We start from the raw sequence: 24,064 nt of genomic DNA on the forward strand, positions 1-24,064 counted from the left end.
AACCCATTTTGATTAAGTTCAGCTATGCAGTCGGCCCCCTTTCCAGCTCCTCATTTTGTAAACATGTGCCCATATGTCACAATATAGTTTCCATCCGTACGTGCACACATACATGCAAACAACTCAGTTTACACAAATGCCCACTCTAGCCCATCTATCTCCAAATCTCCCTCCCCCACTTTGGAGCAAGCAATTTTCTGTTTCAGAATTGTCAACATACCATGGCAGCACTAGAACATTCTGGTCAGCCCTCTCTTTCACCCCTTTCCCCTCGCCAAAACATCTCTCGTTCTCTCCATACCCTTCAGCGTGTCTCTCCGCAGCAACTCCGGTCTCGCTTTGCGGTCAAATATCCAGCAGGAAATGACATTGTGCTCTGAGAAAAAGTGGGGAATTCAGCCCCCCCCCCACCCTCATCTCGCTCAATAGCAAATTGAGTAAATAGTCATAAACCCTCCCCTGTGTCTCTTTGCTAATTTGTTTTTTGGCTAAGGACCCCTCCTTTCTCTTTCCATGGCATGCAGGCTCAGCTCAGCTGATATGATAGACTCTGACAACTGTATAAAAAAAAGGAATAAACACACACCGCTTTGTTGGTACAGTGTGTGTGTGTGTGTGTGTGTGTGTGTGTGTGTGTGTGTGTGTGTATATGAGTGTATTGCATCCCTGTGTGTGTGTGTGTGTGTGTGTGTGTGTGTGTGTGTGTGTGTGTGTGTGTGTGTGTGTGTGTGTGTGTGTGTGTGTGTGCGTGTGTGTGCGCGCACACCTGTATGTGTAAAAGTTTGTACTTGTATTCAAGCCAGTATTGAGTTACGAGGAAAATGAAGAGCAGTGGAACTGCGGTGTGTTTCGAGGGATGTCAAGGCGAGGATGGAAGCTGGAGCACCACACCAGTTTACAGTGAAAACCAATACGGGTAAAAAATAATACACAAGGAGGATGTAATCTTTATTTCTAATACATTATGATAACCCGCGCAGTGTGCTGTTCCCTTTTGAATGAATTTCATAGTTTCTAAAGGGGATTGAATTGTTGGCAGAATGTGCATTTTGCACATGTGAACCTACATAAAAGGCACAAGTTCAATAATACTCCAATATCAGTTATTCAATATCTCACTGAAACAACCACAGACATTTATGAGGACTCTTTGTGCTGTGGTTAGGAGGCAGTGGAAACCAAATTTTGGCACCAGCCATGGCATGTTGGGACCAAAATGGTTTGCAGTGCACGCCTAAGCCGGGTTCAGAGGTAGCATATATTAGTTTGTCGTTCCTGCCCCATCTCTCCCAGTCAGACATCATTTCCTCTGCGAGGTTAAGGTGAAAAAAACCAGCCGCGTGTCCAGGAAACGGAGAGCAAAACCCCGGGCTACCAGTGCACAGAGGAAGGCTAGAGGAAAAACCAAACAAACCCCTCATTCATGGATAGAGGCGGCGTAATGGAGAATGAACTGGCGTGCAATATCGGAAAAAATAACCTGCATGTCTGTGAGTGAATGCTGTCCTCACGTGCCCACGCAGACTTCAACATGCATACATAGGGAAAGACGCCGGTCATTCAGATGTTACACACCTATATGCGCGCACACGCACACGCACACGCACACACACACACACACACACACACACACACACACACACACACACACACACAGAGACAGAGAGACAGAGAGAGAGAGAAGTGTGTGTTTCTGAGAATTACAGCATGACAGTGATTTTGAATGGAGAGCAGAGGACAGCAGAACATCCCTCAGCCATTCCTGACGGCGACAAACACTGGTTCCCTTGTTTCCTCTAGCGACGGCTCCAGTTGTTGTGGTTAGATAACTCTTTGGAGGGCATGACAAAGGGACAAACTAACTTTGTTCACCTGCAACATAAACACACTATCATTATAAAATCTAATGATTTTTACCTTTTTACATAAACAGAAGAGCTAATAAAACCGCTTAGCCCTCTTAAATCACAAACAGAGTTTTTAAGTAGAACTACAAAGAGGGGCTGGTTTTACCCAATAAGGCTTCCCCGCATCTTGGTAGCGGTGCTACAAGTTTAACTACATTTCTCAGTAGCTTGGTAGTGCCATTGCCGTTTTCTGAATCAAATAGTGCTTCAGTAGCTTTGCTCTTTTATTAATCAAGTAGTGCGGAGTACGATTAATAACAACGATTTATAACAATTCAGTAGATTTAAATCTATGTATTTATTTGTTACATTTTGTTCCACGTAGTTAGGAATGTTTAAGTCAAGCCTGATGTAGCCCTACAAGTAAAAGAATGATCCCAGGCACCTCCACACAGTGAGCCATACAACTTCAAGTATCAAATCAGTATTCTGCATCGGCCTAGGTATCAGTATCGGGATTGAATAAATTTGACCGATGCATCCCTAGTTTAATTATCTTAGTATCCGACACACATTGCAGAACACTGTACATTGGTACAAGGCAGGTGGATATTGCTATGGTAGTAGGGTGCATGATTGTCCATGGATGTTAGAGTTAAGTGTGCATTGATAGTTGAATATGCAATATGCATTATAATTTACAATTGATTATTGATTATTATTAAGTTGATTTATATTAGGCCTACATATATTTATATTCTAAATTATGAGCATTTGCTTGAAATTAGGTTGGTTCAATGTAAACAAATTGCTTTAGTGAAGTTAAGCTGCTGTAGTTTAGCATGCGTCATTCTGTGGGGGGATAGTTTGTTTTTTTGGCCACCTGATGAATGGAAATCCAATAATACCTGGTTATTTTGCTGGCTAGTTGTAGACATTCTTCTCTTGCTAGTTGCTAATTATGTCCGTCTACAGTGTGTTGCTGTGCAGGTAGAGCACAGTGGTTTTATCAGGGCTTGGTTGAATTTAACGTTCCTGCTGTGCCAAAACAATGAGCCAAAAAAAGCTAAAAAGGCTTAAAAAGCTAAAAAATTAGCTGATACACAGAATCATTTGAGTCACTGATTAGTGCAACTTTAACATTGATGTTCAATACAAAACAAATGAGCTAAATGTTCCAATATCAAAATTCAAATAGTTTTTGTTTGTTTATCAAGCACTAGCTGGTCCAGTACAGTTTCTAGCTAGCAACGCTATCAGTCACCAGTGATGTAAGGGAATTAGCGTAAACATGGTCTCTGTGTACCATGACTAACTCAAACATCTTGTCCAGGTATTCAGGCTTTACATAAGTTAACAGTATCTGCACTGCTGATCGCAGCCACCCAGTCAGCCACAGCCATGGGTGTTGGATGTCTCTCTGTGTGTGTGTGTGTGTGTGTGTGTGTGTGTGTGTGTGTGTGTGTGTGTGTGTGAGAAAGAGTGGACTTCATTCTTGGTAAACGTGAGAAAGACTTCAATGCATGTTTAGTAAATCAGAGGTGGCATGAGTGAATCTCTGTTTGAGTGTATTGCATCCCTGTGTGTGTTTCTGTAGGTGTGTGTGTGTGTGTGTGTGTGTGTGTGTGTGTGTGTGTGTGTATGTGTGTGTGTATATATATATACTCTTTTATCGTTGGGTTTATTTCAAGCCTGACTCGCGTCCAGCAGACCCCAGGTAGAGAACATGATGTTACATCTAATAGCTCCTGATAATCATTCAGTGTTGGGAGCCAAACAGGGTCTCCTGACTCCCATTAGTAGTACTGCGCTGACACACACACACACACACACACACACACACACACACACACACACACAGGAATACTAGCATCATGCATCATGTACTGTCTAAATTTCCCTAAAAAGAAGGATTTCTGTATAATATCTGCGTCGCTGTCTAGAAAGCATCCAAATGCTTGCTATCATTACATTTCATTACATTACAGTCATTTAGCAGACGCTTTTATCCAAAGCAACTTACAATTCAGTATCTATCTATACACCGTAGACGCAGCTACGGGAGCAATTTTGGGGTTAAGTGTCTTGCTCAAGGACACATTGACATGAGACTAGTAGAGCAGGAGTCGGGGATCGACCCTCTGATTGAAAGGCGGCCCTGCTTTCCTCCTATCTGAGATGCTTTCATGCCATCACTTAACATGCGCTGGCCGACGGCACCACATGCACTCACACATTGCCCTCTCCTAACATGTCTTCAATTATCACCTGCATGCGCCTTATGTTACGCTGAAACTAACGTGACCCTTAAGGCAAATATTTCTGCCTGAGAATGTGCTAAAACGCGTGTAATGTTAGCTACCTGTAAGAGGCGGGCGAGCGTTACATAATCTTCCAGAATTCAATATCCTGTCCATTTCCTGCCTCTGGAGGTGAGACTTTATATCACGGCTTCCATAGATAAATATTCCACGCAGAGAGATTGGCTCCTTGGAATGTCGGACAATCCCCCTGGTTACGCTGACGGGAACATGTTGTGGTGACAGCTGGAGCTGAGAGTAGGGAAAAAGTATGCTTATATGTACATACATAAGGGGAGACACTACATCTGAAGATTCCAGGTTCAAGCATCTTTGTTCATTTTGTTGACATATTGGAGTCAAAGGATTTTACAAAGGGAATTTTGGATACCTCTTAATAAATACTGTCAACTCACATTCAAAAGAAAACATTTTATTTTAGGAATAAAATGTTGTAAAATAAGGATGAATGATATTTGAACAATCCTCTCTGTAAAGAATATAGATTTGAACCGGAAGGTTTGGGGAATTGGAGATTTCTGCCACAGTCTGAGACAAAACTTATTTTGAGAAAACTGCTATTAAAGATAACTGTAAAATTACTGGAGAATAGGGTGAAAAATGAATTAATAGTTCAACATGAAACTTCCCCAGTTGATTACTTACATTAAGACGCTTGTTTGTTTGTTTTGTTCTACAAGTTTTCTGAATATGTTTTAAATATGCAAATGAGGCATCTAATAGCAATAACATAATTTCATTAAATGCAGTCTTTTGTGGTCCCCTCCTTTGCTATTCATGAAGTTGTCTTTGCATGTACAGTATTCCATTCAGTCTTGTGCAGCTTACCGGTGCTGTCATGGTTTCGGACGGCTCTTGAGAGCCCCCCACATTTACAGCTATGGTCCCCCAGGGCCTCTCTGAGCACATGGAAACGGAGTGAGAGGCGCCCGACGTGCACTCCAATTGTCAGAGAAACTGGAGACCTCTCAGAAACATGTTAGCATGTCACTGTGAGCCGATGTATAGATCCTGGCCCATCTGAGACCCAGAAGAATAGTTGGACTACACTTGAAGGAGCGACCAGCCCACATTCGCTGCCAAAGCCTCAAAGACTGGAAAACATGCAAGTTAATACGTGCCTCTGTCAGATCTTTTGTTGGGCAAGAAAGCGGCAGCTTGTGGCATGGTATTACTTCTCTTTACCTCACTCCCGTGCTCTAGCTAGTCTTTTAGAATTGAGCGATATGTTTTCTAGAATTCCAGAAGTAGTTTGTGAAACCTTGACTTGAAATGTGCATAGGTTTCTTTACAGTCTGTGAGCATCATTGTCAGTCAAACCTTTTTAAGGAGGTTTGAAATCCTCAAGACGGCCTGTTGGGGAGCTAAAATATGTAATTTCATCTGCTCGTTCAACAGGTGCCTCTGCATATGCAACAGGCTGCCAAACACGTGGGGAAATATTTTTGAACCCCGGCTTTAGTCGAGTACTTGGCTCCTCTGAGAAACAATATATCCTTCAACAGATGGTTGGAACAAAGAGGAACACCTTGCAGAAATAATACCCGATACACTGCTGGGGATTCCTGTCCTCTTTTTGCCTGCCGCAACCTGGATTGTAAATCATATTTAACGTCACCAAACGTGAGGAATGTACGGCGTAGTGCAAGTGTGTAATTGCTGTAATAGAATGACGGGGTTGACCTTAAACTGTCGCAGCGAGGCACGTGACTGGAATGTGATAGAGGGCCACGAGCAGAGGAGCACTCCGTAAATGTTTATATATGCATGAAGTATATATGGAGTGCTTTCGCACTAGTGTGTACACAGACTCTCTCTCCATTCACATCAAAGGTCTGCTGTTGGAAACAGGCTCCACTCATTGGAGTTTGGCTTCTTTACACGCCATTTTTAATACCAGTCATCATCTGTGATTAACTCCCCGAAATGGTTTGATCAGGAAAGCAGCACGCAAGAACAGCCTTCACATTGCTTCACCCTTTTTTTTCGAAAATCTCATTAAAACTGCGTATCTTCAGGAAGTGTACGGACTGATACAGCCGGGCTTGTGTTGAAATGTTTTTTTTAATTCCTCCTAAAACGAGAAGAAAATTGCAGCACTTTACTCAGGCTCGTGAAACTGCCAGAGTAAATGCTGCGCTGGACTCAACATGTTTTTGAGGGCGTGTCAGCGGCTGTAAATGGGCTGAAGGGCCAGAGAGAGGCGGTTAACTTGTTAATCTCAGCGTCAGTATCTGTCTGGCATCGCGTGCCGAGTGCGTCAGCAGTATAGTGGAAGCGACGGCAGGCTTGAAAACACAAGCTGAGTAGTACAGTGAGTTCCATTGTTTTTGTTTTCTCTGGTTGTTTCAGCTCTTTAGCTTGAGCTCAAATGCTGGCAAGGGCCACAGTTTCATACTCCAACCCAGAACAAGCTGTGTGGTGGAGCTGCTTGAGTGCATACGATTCACAAATCAGTGGATCTGCTGTTTCTGCAGCTCATTTTTTTATGTCCAGAAGTTTAATACCGGTCATAAGAGGGTTTTATGTCCAAGAACAATTAATGGAGTTTGTCTGACTTAATCAACACTACATGTCATTTGCTTTCAGCTGTGTTGAACCACCATACAAGTATGGAAACATTTTAGAAATTAAGGGATTTGGGTGGCATAGATTTTGGAGTTTCTATATCAAGATGGAACACAGAGAAGATTGATGAACTCTTGCTGCAGCATGATTGCCGTTGTAGTGAATGAAGTTGTTGCACTTGTTATGTAAGCAGTCAGAGAGCTTACTTTGCCCCTGATGGCTGCGACGTAGTCTAATCGACTATCACAGAAATAGTCTGTTGGTGGAGCATCATTATGATGCCTTTTATAATGTGTTTATCATTCTAAGAAGATCTTCTGCCATGGGATGTTGTCTCTCATATTATCAGAATCAGCTTTATTTATATTATTGTAACGGACTGAGTGACATGTAATGTTAACCTGTTTTAGTAGCTTCATGGAGGAAGGGGATCTGAACCTCTCTAATGTCAGTGTGTCTGTGGTATGGCTGTAGCACTCAAATATTTGGAACCCTGAGGTCAGTCGTGGCCAGACAACAACCTCCGGTTCTGAAAAGTGAAGCCAATGCAAAACTGAGTTTATGGTCTCAATCTCTAGTTTCAAGTCTTCTTCAATACAGCATGATGTTCAATTGGTAAATGATGGTCTATTTAGAGTCAAATAGACCATAAAGCAGGGTATGTTTTAGGGCGGGGCTACACTGATTGACAGGACAAGGAGTTGTCCGGATCTGGGAGTAATCTGTGTTTTGAATTACAACTGTAACCCTTTCATAGTGTTTTAACTTTGTGAAAGTTTATTGTAACTTTTTGGTAGACTAAAATATGTCTTATTCAACGTTCTGTTGTACTTCACCCTCTCGTGTCATTTCTGGTTGCAAAAACCAAGATGGTGATGGCCAAAATGTTCAGACTCAAGGCTTCAGAACCAAAGTCCACAGACCAATGGGTGACGTCACAGTGAATACATCCACTTCGTTTATACAGTCTATGGTCATGGCCCTGCCTTCAGACCACATTTTAGAAAAAAAGAGGCATTTTTTTTAAAAGTTCCTCTAAATTTTTGGATCAAGCCAAATTGTTGACATATGTTGGAATTTAAATGTGGCAAAGAATTCTTCTCTTATCTAACAAAATTTGTTCGTGAATGCGGCATCACTTTGCAACTCTATCTGATGTGCACACAGTAACAAAAACAACAACCATGCTGCACCAGAGCTCTAAGTCTGGGCTAAACAAGACCAGATGTGAGCAATGAACATGGTCTCTTTATTCCCCCGTGCCTTGGGTTTGCTTGTGGCATCACGCTTCCTTGGATTGGCCAGGACAAATTGATCTCAGACAGAGCTATTTGAAAACTATTGTGGAGTGCACTTTGTTCCTCAAGGCAGTTCTTCTTTCTCTCTCGCTCTCTCTTTTTCTTGCTCCATGTAGAAGTGAATATTCCGAGATGTTGTGACCCAGTTATTGAGGACTGGACTGCCTGATCCATTTAGTCCTCATGTGGATGGTGACGTGTGCAGCTAAGGTAGAAAGTAGAAGGATGAAACTAGGGGAGTGTGGTGTAGTTTAGAAACAAGACCAACAGTCAAAGCCCTACTAGCTGCCCTGCTTTGTTCATCACAGCTCATCAAGGTTTTGGAGAAAAATGTATAACTCACTACTGATCTCACTACTCTTGTCATACCTTACTCGTAGTGAGGTTAAAAGTATAAAGATTGTCAAGAATATGAGTAGAAAAGTTACAAAGTTTCTGAAATGAAGAAGGGCTAATCGTCTGTAGAGCTTAGGGTTTTTCTGTAAATTCCGCAGCTGTCTGCCCCGAAAGATTTAGAAATTTGCCGCACATAGGTGAAACGTTTGTCCTGATGGTGCTTCTCGTGGAAAAGATCAGCTTGCTGGATTACTTATTCCCAAGGAACTTGGGAGTTTGGCGACTGAGCATTTCTTTGGTCGTGGACGGCCCTAATATCTTGTCATGGAGGAGTCTCTATATCAAGAATTACTTTTGACCTGATGGCAGCGCTACGGGAAAAGTAGTTTTGTTGGATGTTTCGTGCCCCAGGAAACGTCAAGGCATCACCATAATCATTATGATTCATGATCCGAGATAGATCTCTGAAAAGCCCTCCGCATCGCTCAAGAAGTGCTTTGTTAACCCCTCATTCAATTTATACACTCTGCTGTTAATAACACTCACACACATGCACACCCAGGACTGTGTAGGATTTTAGCACGGGTCGCAAACAAGCAGTTAGGGGTGTCGGTGCCTTGCTTAATGGCACCTTGGCAGTGCGGTAGGCAGGATTACAAAAGTGGACCAAATCTTGCTACATATCTAGCTTGCTACATAGTTACATTAATGGAACAATATGAATACAACAACAACACACTAACACAGGCTGAATAAATGAGCTGAAAGTCATGCTGACATTGTCATCCACTACAGGAGCAATGCTATAAACAGACGTTTGATGTTTGTGTATGTGTAAGTTTCAGTGGGTTTCAATATGCAAGTCATTCTAAAGCGACTCCATCTGTCTTTGTGTCCACCCACAGGAGCAAGAGGACCCCAACAAGCTGGCCACCAGCTGGCCTGACTACTATATTGACCGCATCAACTCCATGGCTGCTGTAAGTCAAACACGTTGGCTGAAAGTTAAAATACCCACATGAATGAGATATAGCTTCCACACCTCAATCTCACTAATGACAATGTCACTCACTGACTGACCATCTGACTACTACTCTTAAGAGGTCACTGTTCACTCAGTCATTCGCTCTCTTGGCTCATTCTTTATCATCTCCCTGCCGACTGCTTGTTCTATTCGTATAACCACATTCCTTGTGGCGTGACCCCCCCCGTGTCAAACACACAGAGCAAAGCCAGGGTGATAATATTCATTATTTTCTAGCCGGTATGGCTGCCAATAAATACAGCATGATACAATCACACAACTACCGTTTTGTTGTGTGAGTTGTATTATTTGATTGTACATTTGGCCACTGACTTGTTTGGAATGGTAACTTCTGTCCCTGAGTCCGTATGTGGACAAGTTGGCTCCCAAATGTATGGAAAGCATAAAACATGCCATTTTAAGGGGGGTTCTTTAAAGAGCTTGTTTAGATGTTTTGAATTTGGGTTGTATGAGGTACTTATCCAAAAGTCGGTGTATTACCCACAGTAGAGGGAGTTTGGAGGAACAGACAGGAGTACCACCATGGGAGTAAAGTAATGTCCTGCTGTGGAAGGGGACAGCAGCTAAACATACTTTAGACACCTAAAAAATTCTATATCAGTGTAAGTGTAAGCTATATTAAGAATATTATTTAGTGGTTTATCTTGCCATGAGACAGCCGTTTTCCGATGTGGAAACCAAAGCCACTAGACTCCATTGAAAAACAAATAAAAACTGTAATTTGAACCTCACTGAACATGGGGATTGCTGGTCTACTGCTGCCTTGATCAGTTAGTTTGTTGTGTTATTGTGTGACTTTGTTGAATCCAAACTAACCAAAGTCACACAATAACAATAAGCAATCATCGTGTGCAGTGAGGTCCATTTATTTTTTCGCAGTCTGGTGGCTTTGAAAAGAGCTGTTGTCTCACGGCAAGGTAAACCGGCACAAATACAAAATATAGCACCTTAAACACTAAAGGTGGGCCTTTTTTAGGTGTCTAAAATATGTTTTGCTGCTGACCCCATCCACAGCAGTACATTAATTTTCTCCCATGCGATTTGTTTTGCCAAACTGGCTTGAAAAAATCCAAACTAACCCTTTAAGGAATGGCATGGAGGCATTCATTTTATAAACTAGCAAGTCATTTGGGGAGTCATTTGTGTCTTCAACTTCTAATGTTTGTTATGGACTTTTTAACATTCCACTAGGGTGTGTGTGTGTGTGTATTTTTTAATTTTTTATTTTTTCTCATCTACCCAAGCAGATCAACACTTAATCCATTTACAAGTTGTTCCAGGCCATGGATCAGATAAACAGTTGGACCATAACTTACACAGACCACCATAAACATACCGTAGGGCCAAAAAGTAATGGCATTTAATATCTGTTTATTGCCGTGTTGTTTGTTTTTCTGGCAAACCCGATGTACACTATAGCAACAACCCATGTTGGAGGCTGCTGTTTTTACAGCTGTTATTGTTTACTGGCTCCTCTCAAGAATGAGCGACTTCTGAATGGTACCTGAACTTTGTGTTAAAGTCTGGAGAAACAATTTTACTGTCATACTCTTAGAGGCCCAGACAGCACGCACGCACACATGCAGTATTTTAAGTGTAGTCAAGAGAAAGTGCTGATTTGTTGCCAAGAATTTAAAATCCACCAGCGCAGCAGTGGTGCCTCTGTGCTATTAGGTGTCAGACACGCTGTCAGAGTTATGTTTCAGCCCGTCTTTTTCTTTTTTACTATATCTACTGCAAAACAAGTCTGTAAGTCGTGTGTAAGGAGTCTACAGTACATAAAATCCTGACATTTTCATGCTTTTTGCCAGCGTGATGAGATACTTGCATTCACTTGGTCCAGACATACTGTAGAACCTGTCAGTGTAAGTAATTGCGCTAACATTAGGGGGACTAAACTTCAGATTGGAAATGTATTTACATTATAAGCAAAATAAATCATATTGTATTAATGGCAGAATTGGTTTTGCTCACACAAAGAAGATTATGACTCTTTAATAGATTAATTAACGCGTTGAGAATGATATAAGCACTCTATTGTTCAAACACAACTTCGGCACAGTCTCCCTTATTCACAATAACTCCACCAATTTCCTCCCCTTCCGGAATCATTTTTCCCCACCCCGACTAGCGATCTTCCATTTTTCTCTACCAGACAGCATCTTGAAAAGAGAGTGTTTTATCATTTGGAGGTGCTCTACCTGTCCATGACTTTGCGTCTTGGCTTCGAGGCGAGCTCGACAGGGGCAGCCCTTCCACAGTAGCTGGATGAGCTAATTTTCACCGGCCTGAGAGATCACTGTACAACTGGCGTCTGGATGTTCATTCATAAAACCATGTCAGAGCCCCGAGGTTGTTCGCTTGCTGCGGATTCAAACGTCCTCCTGACTCTTGTCAGGCATTTCTCTAGCCTCGCTGTGTCCAAGCTGGTGTGTTGAGCGTCAGCGTTGGCGCCTGGATTGGGCTTTCTGCTGATAAACAGAGAATGAGATCCAACACAGAGGCAAAGGGAAGAGCCTCTCGTATGTCTGTGATGTGAAGAAACACACAGAACTCAGTTGTTGTTTGTGTTGCAGCTTGTCAACCACAAAATAGGAACTCAAATGGGCCTTACAAAATGCTTTCAAGTGTCATTTAGTGTTGTTGCTGTCGACTAACTTCATATTTTTCAATTCAGCAGTTCATTTAGTGAAGCCTGTTTTAAACAGTGCACATTTGCTACACTACATTTAAAATTCCACCGAAGCCATAGACTCTATAGAAGAAGTGGACGTCTTCAACATGACGTACAACCAAACACTGAATAGACATTTTTGGGTGACCAAAATGTTACAGTTAACTTACATGAACTGAAAACGCATTGTGAAAGGGTTAAAGTTAAGAGTCGAAATTACAGATACGTTGTAGTAATGACCTGTCAATTCCAAGGTAGCCCCGCCCTAAAGCATACCCTGCTTTATGGTCTGTTTGACTCTAAATGGACCATAATTTATTAAATGAACATCATGCTATATTGAAGAAGAAGAAACTAGAGATTGAGACCATAAACTCATGTTTACTGAGGGAATAAATCTAGTAAGAATTACAGACTTCTATACAACCAGCTTTCTTTTTGCAACCAGAGGAGTCACCCCCTGATGGATATTAGAGAGAATGCAGTTTTAAGGCACTTAAGCATTGGCTTCAATTTTCAGACCTGGAGGTTGCAGCTTGACTTATACTTATGCAGCTCCACTCTGCTTTCCGCAGCTTCATAGTGAGTTTCTAAGTTTAAAATAACCCAGCAGCTTTTATCAGTAGTAAAACTAAAGCAAAGTAGCAAAGCTTCTGTTTTGGGGAGCTATTTGCCGTTTACAAGCTGCATTGCTCAGCTGTGACTTTTAAAAGACATGATTGCTAACAAACCGACTGGCACTCAGTTGAACTCTGACTGTAACTGTTTAAACACCGCTCAACTTTCCGATCACATCATTCCACTCAATTTCAGCTGTTGGTTTCTAGCCACATAGGAACAATAGGATAATAGCTGGGTTTCAACTCGCATCTTGTTACCCTAATTGGGTTTAATGCCTCAGGCATTTGCATGACTATTTAAGTTAAAATAATGTTGTTTGCATTCATTCACATTGAACAATTACTTTTTTTTACTTGGCACACCAGTGATCCACATGGTCCTAATTAAGGTTTTGATGAGCTGCACTCATCACTCACTCAGTGAACAAGGCACTGACGACTAGCTTGAAGGCATAGTTCTGGCTCTTAGGGGTCACTTCCCATAATAAGGATTTGGGGAAGTACCTTCTGCTGGTTTACCAAATGGCTTTAATAGTATCCGTATGTGCATGTTGGCCACAGGTTCCAATGAGCTTACAAATAGCAGATGCAGGAAAGAGCCGCTTGGCGAGACTCATTGACACGGTGAACTGGCTCGCAGCACGACCAAATCATCCACTCTCCCCAACACTTGTTGTGTCCAACTTCCCATCGACTATGAACATATTCGTTCAGAGAAAACAGGAGCCAGAGCCTTCACTTCTTGGCACAGGGGTCCGTGAACCATCTGGACTTGAGGCTAAATCGACACGATGGATGTTTTGACTGCACTGTTTCTAGATTAAACACTCTCTCACAGCGGACAGACCGGAGCTGTTGTTAGGTAGTCAAACATGAGATCCTGCTTCAGTTAGCTGTGTAGGGGCTGCTGGTCCAAAACCTCCTGTCTTGCTGTGAAATATTTGAACCCAATTTTGACCTTTACGCCTTTTTTAAAACAGGGTTTAAGAGTTGGAAGACAGGGTCACATTCAAGCAAATATTTTGTTCTAGGTGAGTTAACGGGCAGTCACTGTGGCTAGCTTACTCCACTGCTGAAACAAACGCTGTTTGAACCTCAGCGCTTGGCAGTAAGCTGCCTTGGAAAGAGCCTGGAGAGGCTAAACAGAAGTCCTGTGGCCCTGACTAATGGGAGCACAGCAGCTCTTTGATGTTGCTGAGGGGAGCCTTTAAGTGATGCAGAAATGAATTAACACCACTGCCACTCTAAGTGTTTTTAAAAAAAAAAATTATGATTTGTTATATGCTTGATTGGAGCTAATTGCCTGCATGACTTATTTTAGCATGTTGTATAGCTTCATGCAGTGCTTCAAAAGGAAAATGACATTGGAAAGGGGGCTACTAATTTGACTTTGATTACCTTTGATGTTAGGACTAATTGAAACAAAAACGTTTCTTTGTAAAGAGGAAGAAATTCTATTGCTGTTTCATGGCTGCCAAATTAGGATTAACATTCTGATGTTGGCCCAGTAGGAACACAGTCCAGTCGTCACTGAAAATGTTTCTGCAAACCACGGAGCAATTGACGTATTATATTGCATGACCGTTATAATAAGTTCCGTAGTATGATAACGAATACTCCAAGCCACAAAGTCCACTAAGGGCAGATGGGAGGGGTGTTGGATGGGTCAAATAACCTTTCAGTTACGCTGCTACTTGTTAAGCTGCTACGTCGTTACGCTGCTACCTTGTTACGCTGCTACATTGTTAAGCACAACCGTGTTACACTGCTACCTTGTTACGCTGCAACCTTGTTACGCTGCAACCTTGTTACGCTGCAACCTTGTTACGCTGCTACCTTGTTATGCTGCAACCTTGTTACGCTGCTACATTGTTACGCACAACCGTGTTACACTGCTACCTTGTTACGCTGCAACATTGTTATGCTGCAACCTTGTTACGCTGCTACATTGTTACACATAACCGTGTTACACTGCTACCTTGTTACGCTGCAACATTGTTACGCTGCAACCTTGTTATGCTGCTACATTGTTACGCACAACCGTGTTACACTGCTACCTTGTTGCGCTGCTACATTGTTACACATAACCGTGTTACACTGCTACCTTGTTACGCTGCAACATTGTTACGCTGCAACATTGTTACGCTGCAACCTTGTTATGCTGCTACATTGTTACGCACAACCATGTTACACTGCTACCTTGTTACGCTGCAACATTGTTATGCTGCAACCTTGTTACGCTGCTACATTGTTACACATAACCGTGTTACACTGCTACCTTGTTACGCTGCAACATTGTTACGCTGCAACCTTGTTATGCTGCTACATTGTTACGCACAACCGTGTTACACTGCTACCTTGTTACGCTGCAACATTGTTACACTGCAACCTTGTTACGCTGCTACCTTGTTATGCTGCAACCTTGTTACGCTGCTACATTGTTACGCACAACCGTGTTACACTGCTACCTTGTTACGCTGCAACATTGTTACGCTGCAACCTGATTACGCTGCTACCTTGTTACGCTGCTACCTTGTTACGCTGCAACCTTGTTACGCTGCTGCATTGTTACGCTGCAACATTATTATGCTGCTACCTTGTTACACTGCTACCTTGTTACGCTGCAACCTTGTTAAGCTACGTTGTTATTTTATTATTTTAACACAAATCATGATTCTTTTATTTTTTTTACCTTAACCAAGAAGATTTTGCCTAAACCTCCCTGATAGTTTCACAATGTTAATCATATGGCATTGTGTATTTCTGCAAGCATGATTCAGGGCTGATATGAAACATATTTTTTTGTTCAGAGACATCGTCATTCAACGTATAACGTGATTGCAGAAACATACAATATCAAAAAGTTTTCTGGTAACTGGGTTGCATAGAAACGAATAAAAGTGAAAAAGTACAGAAATCTTGCTAGCAGGTAGCTTGCCCAATGGTACCCGCTTTAAAGCCAAAATTCAGCAAGATATCAATCAGCTGTCTTTCCACTAAATTCCAATTCATTTCTCTCCATTTCTGCAGATGCAGACCCTGTTTGCCTTCGATGAGGAGGAAATGGAAATGAGAAACAAGGTGGTGGAAGATCTAAAGACAGCACTTCGGACTCAGCCGATGAGGTAAGTGAATCTCTTGCCTGTCCAACTATAGCATGACCTTTTCCTCTGCATTGATCGATGTTGATGACGTGTTGAGGTAATGCCGCACATGTGAAATCTAGTTAACAATGTAGCATGCTGCAGAAAAGATGTACCACCCAAGAAGTCTGTCTCTTGTCATGGCAGGATTACAGTAAAAAAAATAAAAAATAATAATACACCCAAAAATATTTTAAGATCTACCCTGTTATATTTTCCTCCTCTGAAATGGTCATCAGCCACTGTTAGGCCTCACTCATCACCCCAAAGAAGCATTCAAGGACATTGGACAGCCCACTAATACAAACTGCCTCCCTCTCCCCGTCAGCAGCTCCTTTAAAGCTGTCCATCAGCCTGTGCCAGTTGTTTGATGCAGTGGTCTGGACCAAAGCGGGGGTGTTGAGTTTTCTCAAGGGGAGCTTCGAAGTGACAGATCTAATGTGCAGAGTGACAGAAGAACCAGGGCAGCCTAAGAGTCTAGGTCATGTCTGGGTTACTGTGTGTGTGTGTGTGTGTGTGTGTGTGTGTGTGTGTGTGTGTGTGGGCCAAGTGCGTGTATGCATGGTTGTGTTTGTATCTGCGCAAGTATGGGTATCCAAACCACTATAACTAGGAACAAGGCTGGTGAGCAGCTGCTAGAGTCCAGCAGGAAGCATGGCAAGAAATTATTCTGCCAAAGTAAAAGTCTTTTGAAATGTTGCTGCTTTTTTACTTTAAAATATATTTAATTTCCGTCCATTTCTCGTGATAATTGTACAAAAATAGTTGACCATTGAACTTCTTGTGTTTTGCGTGAGTTTTCACAGCCTCTTAATGATGTAGCGCTGTACGTCTTCATCAGGGTTACAAATGGTCTAATGTCATTATCAAAAGGCACGATATTTGAATTACTCTAGCAGGAGAAATAGCTGCCTGTATGGCATTATATTGTAACCTGTTTTTCATGTTGCCAAGGTCAACTAATGGCCCATGGGGTTCCTTTGGCGACCATCCTAAATTGATGTCCACATGAGTGGCAGAAAAAAATGCGTTGTATGTAGATGAGGGAGAAGAATTACCAACACTGGTTTATCACCCTAACCTGCTCCGATGCTTCTCCCAGCCATTCCAGAAGGGGAACTATATGACTGAACTATGAACACTGACTATCACAGACATTCGTGATCAGGAAAGAATTCCAATGAGTGGAATCATGTCATGTCTTTTATGTCATTACCTGCCACTGCAGTAAAGCACAAGTAAACACAATCAACATATCACAGTACTCCAGGTCAATATTGATATACTATTTTTGTAATGTTTTGCTGCTCCATGTTTCTCTCTTATTCAAGTGTACTTAACGACTCAATCGTAATGCACCTGCACCCACCGCCGTTCACAGAGTGAGTTATTGCTCATTAGCACGCATATGTTTTTGAGTACCGCAGCAGTGATGTAGGGAGCAGGTGTGTCCCACAGACTATGGGTGTTCAGGGGAAAAGCCTGGGCGGCGTTTTAATGTCCCGCTTAGTCTCGCCACTGTGACAAATGGGCTTCAGCCTCACCTAATGCGTGTCATTCTGTGTCCCTGTGTGTATGCCGTAAACCGGGGGTGGCCAAACTATAGCAGGTGTACCAACTGCAGCCCAAGTTTAAAAATTAACTACAATATAGATTGAGTATATTTTTTATTATACTGCACTGCATTGCACATCCTAGTTTAAATACTAGATGTTGATTATATTTAGTGAAATTATCTGTGTCTTGACGTCTCTGTCATCTCTGCCTGTTCTGATTGTTAAATCTTAATACTACACATATTAACATCTTACGTATACATTTGCATCCTAACATTTTAGGTGGGCCTTAGGCCACTAACTAACTAGAAAGCAACATTTGGCAAATCTGCCTGTTTTACTTATGTGTAGATTTACACATAACATCATCATATTTTAAGTAAATAAATACTTATTGTAATATGTGGGCACACCAATAAACAAGTCTAATGTCAAATGTAAGTTATTTTAATAGAGAATTCATTTTCTATGGCGCATGGGGTTTTTCTGGTCTAGAAAACAGATTTTCTCGCAGTGTAGCTGGTTGATAGCTTCACATTCACACTTCTTTGGCTCTGTATATCTGTTATGTATAGGACCAGTCAAAAATAAAAGTTTGGCCACCCATGCCGTATGCCTTCATGGCAGCATTTTGTGAGACACGGAGGTGTCCATCTGTAGTCAGTTTTGGTCAGCCTGAGTTTGAATGGCTGCCTGAAATGGCCTCCCTCTTTTCCTCCTACCCCCTGGTGTCTCAGAGAGGCAGCTGGGTCTGGTTGAGAAGAGGCGCCCTTGTGCCCTCAGCCCGCTCCGCAGGGCCACAGGACACAAACACATGGTGGGCATGCAGTGGTGCCTGGCAGAGAGCACAGAGGCAGCACACTCATCAGCTGGCCACCCACTGCAGTCACTCTCACTCACAGGCTGATTATAGGCCTTTGAAATGATAAGCAGAAAATTTATTCAAAGCTGTATATTTTCTTTATCATGTCAAACCTAAAATGAAAGTCTCTGCTTCAGGTTAACTATTTGAAACTGAAAAGCTTTTTTGGTTTGTGACCCCTTGAAATATAGAGTCCACTACTCCCAATAAGCTAGGGATGGGTTAAATGCAGAAGTTACATTTCTTGTATGTGTATATGTATATGGCGACTCCAATAAAATGTCGGTGTTTTTTAAATTTCGTTTAAATTTCGTTTTTCTGACTCGTTTTTTAGTGCCACAGAAATACCTGGCCTCATGTTGTCTAAAAAATTATCCTTACTTTTTTTACATAATTATATTTAAAAGAGCACTGCACAATACTGGTACTAGATCGGCACTTGATGTTGTTGATACTTGACGTTGAGATATTTGAATCAAGGAAAAAGATGTTTCTCAGGAAATAAGCAGAAAAACAACATGATGGCATGTAATCAATACAATTGTGATGTATTAAATGACGATGTATTAAAAAAAGAAAAGGGTTAAAAGGGATGCGTCATAGCGTTGAACCTACAAATAATTACCAGCTGCTGCTCCCCTAGGCCTCACAGGTTTTTATAGTAAGCTTTAGCTCACTGTTTATCCGTCCAGCCCACAACTGTTTTAGTTCACTCTCACCGCTCTCATAGCGTCGCTTTGGGTCACAGCATGCAGCTGTTTTCAGTGGAAACACTCTAAAAAGCCACTTCACACAACGGAGCATTTAGCTGCTAGAGCCAGATATGATATCAATTATTTGAATGATGAGTCTGTTAAATACCTGCTGTATTAGTATCCTCTGCCGATGATGTACACTTGAGTATTCTGCTAACAGTTTTGAGACATCCTGTATTTCTGCTGACCGGACAACTGAATGCAAGCACATCAGTCTTGTTGTCTTTTAAAGGGATTTTTTGTATGGGGTTGCATGAGTTAATTATCCATAGTCATTGTATTTACCTACAGTAGATGGCGGTTGGCAAGCTCCCGGTTAATAGAAACAAACAGGCGTACATGACATGAGAGCAAAGCCATGTACTGCTGTGGATGGGGGCAGCAGCAAAACTATTTTAGACACTTAAATTAATCAATAGCAGTTTAAGTGTAGGCTTTATTTAGAATATTTTCACCAGGTTATCTTGCCATGAGACAGACATTTCCAACGGGGAACTGAAGCAGTTGTACCGATCTGTGCTCTCTTCAAAGCCACGAGACTTGAAAAAAACTGTAATTTTACCTCAAAGAACACAGTTTGTTTGTGTTGTTGATATAGTGACTATTAAAGGGTTCGATCGGATTCACTTCTTATAGACCAGCTGGACTGTATTAAACACAGTGAGACAGTAGGAAAGCATACTGCTGTACTCTGTCTGCCATTTATCAAAAATGATTTTGATATTTATAACTCTTAAACCAATTTAATAACCCAAATGTAAATGTGATTAATTATAAACAGCCATAAAATGGCGACATTTCGAAATTGGCTGATTGGCTCCCACACGTGAGTTTACAGCTTATCTTGTGTGTTTACTCGAGCCGGATCTTAACTCAAGTGGGCATACGAGGGCCAGTATGCAAACACCAAACTGCTGCAGCCTGAGCATGCAGTCAAAACTCATCTGCAGTCTGGTGTGCGTTTCAATTTAGCTTCCAGATATTTAAATATTTACTCTCTCTTGTGGTATTCTATCTTCACATAAAAGTGTGCTCACATGCAGTGTTGACCTATTAAGTCATTGCACATCTGCGCCGATGTTTTTGTTTGTGCCTAGGAGCGAACCGCGTGTGCATTCTTGTGTCTTTAAGACGCGACGCTCTTCAACCGCTGTCATTTCCGTGATGAAATGACTGGGGGGGACGGGCAGGAAATGAAGCTCTCCTGGAGGTCACTGAAGCCGCGCTGCCCCAGAATGCACTCCAGTCCTTGGTTCGTGTCAGTAGAGCATCGTGCAATGCTTCCCAAGACGACTGTCAGGACGTTGTTTCTCTTCCAGCAAGAATATTGACTTGAGCTGACTTCAGCCGTTCCCCTCCCGCTCCTGTGTCAATAGCCCTTTGGACGCTTTGCTACCGCAACATGCAAATATTATCCTTCAAAACATTTCGCCGCCGTATCTTTCAAAGGGTTCTGCTAAACAGAGGGTGAACTTTATATCTGTTTTCACATATTACCAAGTACATTAGCGGGGGCGCGGGGTATCACACCTCTAAAGAGTCTTGGAGCGAGCGATGTTTTTGCTTCTCTCCGAGAGCAGATTTCTCACTCCTCGGTACTTAGCGTTTAAAGGGGGGGAAACGGAGAGGAATGAGGTGGGTAGATCCAGGCAGTTTGTAGAGAGACTGATCCTGCTGGGGAGGGAGGTGTGTGATGGAATTGCGATGAACAGATGGGTGAGAGGGGAAGAGAAAAGTGGTGTAAGGAAATGAATGAGCGATTAATTGGTGGTGCATTAAATGAGAATCTATAGGCAGAAAACGGTATCGTTGTGTTTTCGTTAGTTTAGAATGAGCCCTTCATATTTACATAGGGAGCGGGTTCTCTTCACAGAGTGCGCCACGTTTTTACAGTAGCCCAAAATGGACAAACCAGACACTGGTTTCGAGAGAGGGCCTTTCACGTTTTTGCGTCGGCCAACCGTAGTTCTCCGACTCGCTTCAGTCTCAGTTGGTTGCAATTTGCAACCTCACTGCTAGATGTCGCCAAATCCTACACACTGCTCCTTTAAAGTAGACACAGTATAATCCTTTAAATAACAAATAGTTAGGAAAAAGTAAAATTACGAGTACACAAATGTTTTTGTTGTTGAGTAAATGTAATTTGTTACTTCCACTCTTGACTAAGTGTCTGATTATTGTCTATCTTCGTTTGTGTCTCATTAATCAAGGAGCCATTGCTGAAACACGGCCCTCCTCAGTGTGAGTTACACACATACACTAGACTCCTCCCTGTAGATTTAACAATAAACAACTCCATAGGAGCCCTTCCCTTCCTGCCATGACATACTATACACATCACAGATGTGCACCTTGGCTGCTGGTTCTATTGGGATCTGTGTATGCGCGTCAGTGTTGTGTGCGTCGCCTCTCTGTCCAGACCTTTGTTTTACCACCGTCGTACGCTGGGCCTCATATCAAGTCAAACTTTATTTGAGTGAGAGCCGCGGTGATATCGTATGACCTGTCTTCCGAGCGCCACAGAAACCTCGGTCAAATGGTTTGAAGCGCCACCTTTGAAGAACCTGACACACATCACTCTGGCCCCTTTTTAATAGTAGAACAAGACAATGTTAAGTCTGTGCTAACATGACAATTACATGACGTGTGTGTGTGTGTGTGTGTGTGTGTGTGTGTGTGTGTGTGTGTGTGTGTGTGTGTGTGTGTGTGTGTGTGTGTGTGTGTGTGTGTGTGTGTGTGGAGTTGTAACATTTTGATAAGGTTGCAAGGCTTTGAGGAAAGAATGAACTCTCAAACCGAATATCTGACACGCAGGGCTCGTCCACAGTTTACAAAGACTGAATGTTTTGCCTGTGCAGCTAAAACCTCAGAAAGCCCAGTTGGTTAGAATGAAATTTAATTTCAATTACAGTTTTCAGCACTGTACTGCTCATTTAGATTATTATCTGCCTCTGGTTTAGGGGCTATACTTTTTAGATCAATGGCACTAACATGACCCCTACATTTTTTTTAAGTAGCTAACAACATTGGCAATCAGTTAATATTGTATAAAATAAAAGAACTAGCTATGTCAGGGTTTTATTTCAATTGACCATCCTTGGCCTTGACTTAACACACAGTCACTTTTGTTCAATCTCGTCCCATTCCAATTCATAACCCTCACTTTTTTCTTTTGTCCGTCTGCAGAACTAAATGTATGTGTGTGTGGTTGGCTCCTCCTGAGCTCATATTGTATGCAGCAGTTGTCGAGCTCTCGTCGTCTCCTTGAATGCAACCCCGCTGGCTTTTCAAGTATGCAGCGGTTGTTCCACACAAAAAAAAAGGGGAAAAATGTCCTGCGCGCCACTCTCGGCTTAGCGTGAATGTCAGCAGCTCCAAAGTCAGAGGGGATGGGAACCACTGATTCAAGTGCTCTATGGAGAGAAAATGAAAGATGGATAGAAGTTTAATTCCCTTTTCCCTTTTGTGTGAAATGATGCACATGTATGCATCTATCCTGCTACTTCTTCCCCTATACAAGCACATGCATGGGGTTGTCTTGCATAGGATGCGTAGCGTGCATTTGTGCGCTTGTTTCTGACAAGCCAAGCCAAGCAAAACCTTGAATACCCCCCCCCTCCCCCCCCTTTACTGCTACAACATCTCTTGTCCTCTGCGTCGCGTCCCATACATTCATCACACGGATGTTCAGCTTAATTTCTCTTCCACTATGTATCCTCTCTCTCTCTCTGCCTCCTTTGCCAGGCCAAAGACTTATCACTGGTATAAGATGTGCAACTTTAACAGCTGGATCGGTTCTGCCTAGTTTTAGTTCCCGTGTCTGCGTTGCGTCTGGATCACGTTGCATCTAACGCGTTGGATTTATTTTTCACGCCACCTTGTTGTTGAGCAGAGGCCGAGGGCTGCAGCCTCTGTGCTGCAACAAGAGGCACACTGTCTAGTTAAAGGTTCCGTGTGTGTATTCTCTGTGATTTTAGTTCATTGTCAGGGAACGTTGTCTGTCTGTCTGTCTGTATGCATGCACGTAGTATGCCTTGTCAACATGTGTGTGACTGAGTGCTTATCTATGCTGGAAACTTCAAAATTGGATCTTTTAGCGTCGTGTTTTTTTTTTCTGTGCCTGCTCTTGCCAAGACGGCAGTGGAGGAGGCAACAGAGCTTCTGACATCAAAACAATGTATCTGTTACAATGAATAGCAATAAATCTCTACTCTCAGCCCCCTCCCTCTTTTCCTCACTGTCCTTTTCACTTTCTGACTCCGTCCCTCTTCTCTCCTCGTCCTCGTCTCCTCTCCCTCCGCCTCTCTCGCTCCCAACACAAGTCCCCATTTGTTTGAAGTAAGTTTAATGAGGCCCATCAGGAATCTGAGCGAGTGGGACGGCTGTTTACAACACGGCCCGCAGTGTGCTCGCCAGATGTGACATCCCTCGATGTTTACATGTCAACTTCTTCTTCTTACCCAGAGAGGTTAATGACTTGCTGCTGTCTAATTAGTTCAGCTAATGAGGATTTATTTTTTCAGTAAGAGACTGGATGAGCATCATGTGAAACGGTGGCTCAGGAGGAACTTTGTCGTGTCTTTGATAATGTCTGAGAGTCTGCATTACAAAAAGGTGTGAGGTGTGAGAGAGTGTCCGCATGGCCTGCCAGAGAGGATCTGATCGAAAGATGCTCTTGGTTGCGTTATCCGAAATGTAGGATGCTGGGGTTTTGGATCCTGACCCATAGGAGGAACTACAAGTCAGGATATTAACTTCTTAAAAATTTCCATTTAACTTAATGGAAGTGCAACACTAAATCACTAGTTAATCTAAGAAATTTGATTCTCATGAGCCTGCATGTGACACAGGGGAGCCAAATCTGATTGGCTTGCTGAATCACCAAATAAAAAAAAGTTTCCCAATCCAGGCAGCCTGCATAAAAACTGACTGGGTTGTCTTATTTCACAGTTTGTGGGTTGCTAGACACTCCAGATACCCAAATGTATGTGCACAAGCTTAGAAAGTGAGTTTAGGATAATGTGCCCCCCTAAAGCCAA

At 42.4% G+C, this 24,064-nt stretch overlaps 1 protein-coding gene across 3 annotated transcripts in view; it reads left to right on the forward strand.

Annotated features, from left to right (window-relative positions):
• Nucleotides 1–24,064, forward strand: part of daam2 (dishevelled associated activator of morphogenesis 2) — a 96,688-nt gene that overhangs the window by 47,608 nt on the left and 25,016 nt on the right. For all 3 annotated transcript variants that reach the window (XM_068717735.1, XM_068717737.1, XM_068717736.1), the window contains exons 4-5: nt 9,276–9,350; nt 15,740–15,834. In XM_068717735.1, coding sequence (XP_068573836.1) covers nt 9,276–9,350; nt 15,740–15,834 — 170 coding nt within the window. The remainder of the gene's footprint in view (nt 1–9,275; nt 9,351–15,739; nt 15,835–24,064) is intronic.

Source organism: Cebidichthys violaceus, unplaced genomic scaffold (genome assembly GCF_023349555.1).
Source record: "Cebidichthys violaceus isolate CVI_PGR_0920_01 unplaced genomic scaffold, fCebVio1.0.p SCAF_22, whole genome shotgun sequence".
NCBI lineage: Eukaryota > Metazoa > Chordata > Actinopteri > Perciformes > Stichaeidae > Cebidichthys > Cebidichthys violaceus.